Source organism: Formica exsecta, unplaced genomic scaffold, assembly GCF_003651465.1.
Source record: "Formica exsecta isolate Colony F162 unplaced genomic scaffold, ASM365146v1 scaffold138, whole genome shotgun sequence".
Taxonomy (NCBI): Eukaryota; Metazoa; Arthropoda; class Insecta; order Hymenoptera; family Formicidae; genus Formica; species Formica exsecta.
The window spans coordinates 295340-304366 of NW_021848711.1; the positions used below are offsets into that span (position 1 = coordinate 295340).

General features: G+C 31.7%; 2 protein-coding genes across 3 annotated transcripts in view; one reads left to right on the forward strand and one right to left on the reverse strand.

Annotated features, from left to right (window-relative positions):
- Positions 1–9027, reverse strand: part of LOC115246090 (flotillin-2) — a 43921-nt gene that overhangs the window by 15415 nt on the left and 19479 nt on the right. The window lies entirely within an intron of this gene.
- Positions 330–7139, forward strand: LOC115246083 (glucose dehydrogenase [FAD, quinone]-like). Of its 2 annotated transcripts, none has more exons than XM_029824681.1 (2): positions 330–787; positions 4868–7139. In XM_029824681.1, exon 2 carries the CDS (start codon positions 5090–5092, stop codon positions 6980–6982), a length of 1893 nt encoding a protein of 630 aa, XP_029680541.1. In that variant the 5' UTR covers positions 330–787; positions 4868–5089; the 3' UTR covers positions 6983–7139. The 2 variants fall into 2 exon arrangements, with proteins under 2 accessions (XP_029680541.1, XP_029680540.1); XM_029824680.1 differs by lacking the exon at positions 330–787 and adding an exon at positions 798–1214.

Consider the following 9027-nt stretch of genomic DNA (forward strand, 5'->3'; position numbering starts at 1 on the left):
TTCTCAATGTGAAAAAAGGCGCCTCTATATGGACGTAATTTACTGTTACATTGATATCACGGTCCAATGCACATTACGCAGATTCTTCGTGTATTCTACGAAAAGAAGTTGACAACAGTGAAAGTGACCCATTGCCATCCGACTACTTTGTTAAATTTATGCGCGAAAATAGTTTATGTGAAGTATAACTGATAGAAGAAAACGCAAAGTGTGACTGCGAAAGAAGATATCCTTAAGAAACATACTATGCAGAAAAATTGAGACAAACGCGCAATTTTCATTGTCCTTATTTATCTGAAACATTTTTACCTGTTTTATTTTAGAAGTTTAGTTTTCGAGATATTCGACTGGATTGTTTAAGATGAGATATCCTGTATAATTAAATTATTATTGCTATTATAAACATCTCCTTGAAGATACATTACAACATTCTGTTAAAATGTCTTTCTCCATAAAATGAATACTCTAAGAGAAATTAATAAACACCATTTCTTATATACTATATTTGGTGTATACTATCTTGCTCATCGCGGAAAAGATTAGACCATCATATCCGATCGTAATGAGACTGTATTACTTCTTCGTGCATGCTGTGTATATATGTGTATATTTGTATGTACACAAGAAATAGCAACGTCATGCGCGAGTATCGTTCTGTTACCACACTCCCGCTATAAGGTAGATGTGCGTATAGGTAACCACAGGAAGAAAATACTTTCACTACCAAACGACTGGGAGCCTTCAGGAAGGACAAGAACGCTAAGCACAAGTGGGAATGATGAGGAAGGTGAGAGTGAAATGGATGGAAGTATATCGGTGCAGTACCGTAACGTTCTTCCGACTGTCATTACTGACTCTATCGCAGTCACTCGACTATCGTCTCATTATTCGCGATCTTTTAATATTTGGACAATCTTGCCAGTAAAATTTTGACGGACACGTTGCACTCGTTTTCGAAATCTCTATCGCGATTACAACTATCATCGAATGATTCTCGTAATGAAAATCAACGTAATCGTAATCATTGTTAATGGAACCTTGTAATACTTTCTGCTAAGTGGAAAATTCTTAGAGTGATTATTCAATAATTACGTTTAGTCATCGGACAGTGATAAAGTGATCCACACAATGTTAAAAGGATTGTAGAGGTGTGTCATCAAGATTGCAACGTCAAGAGAATAATAGGAGTATGAACGGCGTTAAAAAAATTATATGTATGTAATCTGTAATATTAATATGATATTCCTCTCTTTTTTCAACAAAATTATTACATACATACTATTATATATAAACACTTTTTTCATCCATATAATAAGAAGATTACTTATAATAAGGTTACTTTAAATTGAAAAAGGGGCTGCTTTATATTAAAAATGTCAATGAAGCTGACATTTGTACAAAAATAACAATTTAAAAATTCGCGGGCGAATAAGAGCCGGACGCAGATGATAGTGCGTCAGATTCATAGAAAATAATTTTTTTATGAAGCTGATTATACTGTGCACGGATATTGTCAGCTTCATACAAAAATTATTTTCTATGAATCTGACGCACTATCATCTGCGTCCGACTCTCATTCGCCCGCAAATTTTTAAGTTGTGATTTCACTTGAGAGCCTTATTAAATTTTTAACTTACAAAAATTATGATAAGATAAAGCATTGCAAATGCGCAATATTACTATTTGTGACGCTCAATATGTCCTCAATAAATTATCAATAAATTATGGCATTAAAATATCTAAATTCAGCAAAATTCTATCTATTCTTCCTGATTAAAAGAAGCGTAACCTTCTATTCTTAAAAACAGTTTAAAATTAGTATATTTTAAACTAATATTTAAACTAATTTAGTATATTTTTAAAATCTTCTAATTTAATATATTATATTTAATTATATTCTATTTTAGTATATTTACTATCCATCTATAACACGAAAAAAGGATATAATGCGTAATTTAAATATAAAAATAATGAGTCTATCTAATAATTATTTTATGATTTTGTAATTGTTTTATGTGACACTCTGCTGACTTATTGTAAGATATTATGTGCAACTTTGACTTCACTTATATGTAGCTACATATTATGATACGTTTTTACATACACACATACGTTCTGATTTCTTGAAATAATGATGTGCAGTAATCGCAAATATATACATTGACATTAGAAGATTAGTTTTTCTGGCGTTAAAAACTCGTAATAATGTTTTGATTATAGTTAATTGTTATAAAAAAATCTTAATCAATATACACAAATTCGATATATAATCAATAAACGTACATTACTTTAATTCTGCAACTCATTTTTCATGAAAATATTATGCTATTAATCAAAAAAATTTATTCCTTTACTTTTTTATAAGGAATCATCTTTTCGTATATAAATTGTGCTCAAATTTATTGAATATCTTGCATATTTCATACTATGATTAATAACGTGTTGTTTTCTTTGTTCGCAATTAACTCTTGCGTTACATATGTACAGAAAGAAAATAAATAACTTATTTGATTTATGTATAATCTTATATATTTCTTGATCTACTATATATCTTTTACAACAAAGAAAAATTTGTATAACACTCATATATGTGTATATTAACCGATTACTTAGCGAACGCGTATGAAATCATTAAATTGACTGCATGATTCAACAATAAAATGAGCAAGATTCGTTTTATCGTTTTAGCGAAAGTATTTTGTTGCGAAATTATTCAACGAAAGCTATTGCGTAAATTACAAATTTTCACGTCTCCAGTATAATTCCAAAATTAACGCGTAAACTTTCACCGCTTACACCTTGACATCTACCTTTACATTTTTTTTTAGTTTTTAACCCCTTGAGACATTTTAATTATTACGCATCTTATTTTTATTCCAAACTAATTATTTGAATCAGTAAAAAATGCAGCGTATCGCATAAAAAAATCAATTTTTATCGCAGACAAATTTACTTAAATATGAAACTGATTTGAAACAAAGCAAGAAGTATACACACACATATATACGCGCACGTTTACGCACATTCACATTCTCATGTAGAAGAGAGAGAGAGAGAGAGACAATGTGTGCGTGCATGCACGCATGAGTGATGTGGCAATATCAATAACATTATTGGCATAAGTGCATAATTGCAACGTTTCCATTTTAAATATATCATTTATTTGTTTCAAGTGTACCCGTATCATGTGGTATATCTTATTTGAAGTAATTAACGATACTATATTAATTAGATTCTTAATAATTCTGTTCTAATTATATGCCAGGTCTAATGAGTGATTTTTGAAGAAGCATGTTAGGAAAAGCAAGGATAACTTCCGCATTACTTTCCGGACAGAATATATGTAAAATTTATAGAGTGTCTTTTCTGCTTTATCGCTCCTTTTCTCTGCGTTTTTGCAATTTCATTTTTCTGCTATTATTTTTGGAGTCCCAATCATATTATAAAATTATTTTAATACAAGTGCTTGTGTGTATATGTCAAAAAATAACAATTTTCAAAAATTGTTTTATACAAGAGACACTATTCCAATTATTCTAATTGCTGCGCGTCAAGGAGGAAGAATTTTGCGGATTTATAATACAATATAAGATATTTTTCGTATTGTTTGTCAAAAATTATGGAAATTACAAAATTAGAATCATTTTATCATTAAGAATAATTATAAGTAGCGTTTCTTTCTTTCTCTTATTATAAATTAAAAATTTCTCTAATTTGTGTTTATTTTTCAAATTTTCAGAACTTTGCTCGTTCTTTTAAGTTTCCATATTTTAAAGAATATTTTAAAGAAAATCTGTTCAAAGATGGCAATTTGAAATATATAAAAAAATGTATGGCATTTGTTTCTTGTTAAGAAATCTGAGTCAATACACTAATTAAGATCTGTCTGTAATTATTAATTAGAGAGATATATAGAATGATATAGAGAGATATATAGAGTGTGATATAATTAAAAATACGCATTTCTTTCAGACCAGCAATATAATAAGTACGCGATAGAGTCAAATACAAAGAGTTAGAAAGATAAAGAGGAAGGAAGAGAAACGGAAATAGGCAGCATAGTATAACTCCATAAGCGTCTCGTGGAAGAAAACAAGTCAAACAAAAGTTTACGCCAGTGAAATACTTTCTCCTTTCCCCGTTATGAGATCACCATTTCGTTTCTCCGGATCCGGACATAACGAGATATTTTGTGCGCCATTTACAAGTGGATTGAGAAGCCGGCCACCAAACGTTTCGTGGTTCCTATTAAATTAAATTCTATCAGAGATGGTGCGCCTCGATAGGGCATGACCATCTTTAATTCGCTAAGCGACTCTAGTATTTCCTTGTTCCTCACCACGTGATACTCACGCCAATCACCTTTTCTTCCGCGATCAGGAGCATGACGCTATTTTATGCCGTCACGAGTAAACTTTTCACTATTGTTAATTACATTGTTTTGCAGGTTTTAATTCCATTTTTTTATAAAAGTAATAAAAAGTTTGCATTTATATATATTTTTTATAGCTTTCTGACTTAAATAATAATAATTAATAACAAGTTATTAATCCGTCTAAATTCTTTGCTACATAAACATTTTATAATTACAAAAATAATATAGCAATATATATAGCGGTAATAAGGATTTTATAAATGTGCCTAATGTCAAATTTTATACGGAAAAATTGTACGTCCTTCCATATAAAGTCTAATATATTTTTATATATGGTCTATGCACACAATATGCAAATAATGTTTGTTCGCAGTTATTTTCTATGAATTATGATAAACATATTTTTTCAATAATATTTGATATATCAATACTGTATGTGTGCTATTTATATGCTCGTTTCATTATTTTTATTTAATTTTTTTGTTCTTATAGGACGAATGACGATACAGAGAGAAGTGATGTTCCACTGAAATCAAAATGGAAATATCATGGAGAATATAAATATTGATGTATCTTTGGACATTCACGGGTCTAAAAAGATCGGCATGCGGTCGGCTGGTGTTCCATTATGACAACCAATGAGAAAAATAAAGAGAAAGAGACAACAAGGATAGAATATTACAAAAAATTAGCGAAGTAAACATTTTCGCTAAAATGGTCTTCAGCACAATAGTAGTGACATCAGCCTTGAAGGGTGCTATTAGTTTGATGGGCACAGGTTTATGGCTCGTGCCATTGCTAATAGCGGGTCTTTCTTATTATCATTATGATCAATTAGATCCCGAGAGTCGACCTATCGACAGGTATCCTCTGTATTCTAATTACGATTTTATTGTGATTGGCGGCGGATCAGCTGGAGCGGTGGTTGCCAGTCGACTCTCAGAGATACCTGATTGGAATGTGTTGTTACTGGAAGCTGGTCCGGACGAAAATGAAATCACGGATGTGCCATCTCTGGCCGCGTATCTGCAATTGACCAAACTAGATTGGAAGTACAAGACCGAGCCCACAGGCAAGGCTTGTCTAGCTATGAAAGGTGGCCGTTGCAATTGGCCGCGTGGTAAGGTCTTGGGCGGTAGTAGCGTTCTTAACTATATGCTATATGTACGCGGTAACAGACACGATTACGATCACTGGGAATCGCTCGGAAACCCAGGCTGGGGATATAAGCAAGTCCTTTACTACTTCAAAAAGTCGGAAGATAATCGAAATCCGTATCTACAGAAAAGTCCTTATCATGCGACCGACGGTTATTTAACAGTTCAAGAAGCACCATGGAAGACACCTTTAGTGGTCGCTTTCATTCAAGCCGGCGTTGAAATGGGATACGAAAATAGGGACATAAATGGCGAGCGGCAGACAGGTTTTATGATATCTCAGGGAACTATTCGTAGAGGAAACAGATGCTCCACTGCGAAAGCTTTTCTACGACCTGTTCGTTTGCGTAGGAACATTCATACGGCTATAAATAGCCATGTGACGAAAATCGTGATCGATTCGTTGACAATGAAGGCAATAGGAGTTGAATTCGTCAGAGACGGTCGCAAACAAATGGTGAGAGCGCGGAAGGAAGTAATATTGTCAGCAGGTGCCATCAACAGTCCTCAAATATTAATGTTGTCGGGAATTGGACCAAAGGAGCATTTACGGCACATTGGTATCCCTGTTATTAAAGATCTTCGGGTTGGCGACAATCTTCAAGATCACGTAGGCATGGGTGGTTTGACATTCCTAATCGATAAGCCAGTTGCCATAGTTCAGGATCGTTTCCAAGCGGCTCCGATGACGATGCATTACGTGATCAACGGTAGAGGTCCCATGACGACCTTGGGTGGTGTTGAAGGATACGCCTTTGTTAATACAAAATACGCTAATTACTCCATCGACTATCCAGATTTACAATTCCACATGGCGCCAGCTTCTATTAATTCTGATGCGGGAGTGCAAGTCCGGAAAATCCTTGGTTTTACAGACGAAGTGTACAATACTGTCTTTAGGCCGATTACTAATAGAGACGCTTGGACCATTATACCTGTTTTGTTAAGACCCAAGTCTCGTGGTACCGTACGATTAAAAAATTCAAATCCTTTCCATAGTCCTATTATCAACGCAAATTATTTTTCCGATCCCATGGACATTGCCGTCCTCGTGGAAGGTGCGAAAATTGCCATTAAGATCAACGAAGCAAAAGTCTTTAAGCAATTCGGTTCGAGAATTCATCGTGTCAAGTTGCCAGGATGTAAACACTTCAAATTCGGCTCTGACGCCTACTGGGAGTGTCACATTCGACACATTTCTCAAACGATCTATCACCCTGTAGGTACTGCTAAGATGGGACCACCAACCGATCCTACCGCCGTAGTGGATCCAAGATTGAGAGTTTATGGTATCACAGGTCTTCGAGTCATTGACGCATCTATCATGCCGACAATATGCAGCGGCAATACAAACGCTCCTGTCATCATGATCGGTGAGAAAGGTGCTGATCTTATCAAGCAAGATTGGTTGCGACCATCGTCAGCAATTAATCGTGAAAGTGTATACTAACAAAAAATAAACTGTTCAGAAGAAAATTGACTTGTGAATTTAACTTAGAATATGATAATAATTTGACTTGTTTATAAAGATTCTCTTTAAGTATAAACATATTGCACTGATATTATTTTAAAACTAAAGTTAGTATCAAACTATGCGCGTATTCGCGATTCATGAATAGTATAAAGAGATCTGATTGGTCTAGTGAAAAAAAATTAAAAATAATAAAAAATTTTTAATTTTGTAATATTATCTATGTACGATACACTGATGTGATTTTAAAATATCTGGATGGTACATATGATAGATTAAATTGTAATAAATTACAAAGTATAATAATATAATTTTACAATTTTTCGAAGCTTCTTTCACTCATAAACAGTTATAATAATTCAATATCATGTGCATTATTTGCAATAAGATAGTAAATCGTATCGGGCAATATACAATATATAACTTTTTATATGTATATAAAAAAGCTCAGTAATATATAATAATAGAATACCATGTAATACGCAATTTCATAAAAAATCGAAGCAAAAACATTTCAATACATGTTTAAAACAGTCAATTCAAGGTAGAATCACAAGGTTATATAGAAACAATTAATTACAGTATGCATCTCAGGTACAATCTTTTTTATTAAAGTTTTTAAATTTTCTCATGTGCTATATAATATTCTAGTGTATACCAAATAAGTTAACATATATGTATAAGTTTCACTACTTTTAAACATAAATGGTATTATTAAAAAAATATTTTTCAGCATTACATATACATACATATACACGCGCGAGCGCACACACACACACACACACACACACACACACACACACACACACACACACATATATATATATATATATATATTGTATATACTTGCGTGTGCATACATATATACAGAACATCTTGTAATTTAGAGTATAACGGGGAAGATAATATTTTTACATAAAAAAATAAATTGAACATAACATTTTTAGAATAATATTTATTTTTGCACATAAAACTTTGTTTTTAAAAAAATTGACTTTAAAATTTGGAAAATGTACGATGTAATTATGCTTCTTTAAACTTTAACGATTTCTAATTACCTCTCTTTAATAACCAAGCTTCAATATAGAGAAAGATGTACTAAATTGTTTATTTAGTTACTATAAGAAGTACACACACGTATCAAACATATACTGTGATCAATAAAATTGCATCTGTATTTTTGTTTTGTGACTTAAAAACAATTGATTTTTGGATACTATTACCTTAGTAATTACATATGTACATGTAATTACATGTGTACACAAATTTACTACAAGTTGTTGTACATCTTATGTGCGTATATATACAAGGAAATCATAAAATAAGAGTTCAAAGCCCAACAAATAGTGATCTAGTAATAATCTTCGATGCGTCATAATGATAAAAAAATGTCATGTATATAGATATAAATCCTCGAACATCCATGACATCCACATGTCATGTATGTAGATATAAATCCTGCTATCTAAATACATATAAATCTGCTTTCTTTCTAACAATAAGTAATATCCTTAAAATTTTTACTTACAGGAAATGTTCAAAAAAAATATCAAAGAAATGTTTTCCGTTTGATTTCTTTAGATGTTTCAAATATTATCTATCAAAGTTGCCAATTTAGAAGATCTTCACAATTATATTGTTAAAGATTGTCTAAAACAATATGAAAAAATTAATTAATTTTTGTATGTATTCGGTAATCTATGAAACAACACTAGCGAAGCTTATATTCTTACTCAAGGAAATCATTTTCTTCAAGTAAAAACTTTGATACTTAAATTTTTAATTTTTTAGGAAATTTAAAAATATGTATATATACTTTATGTATGTATGTGCGTGTGTGGTACAGGTGCGTGTATGTGTCTGTGTATATGTATAGCATATATGTATAAACAAGTGTGATTATGATTCTAATATACTACTTTATGACTTATTAGTATAAAATGCTAAGGCAATTTTTCAAATTAACAGAGTAATCTTAAAAATTGTTAAATATGTTTTTGTTATGTATTTTCAAAATAAATAAT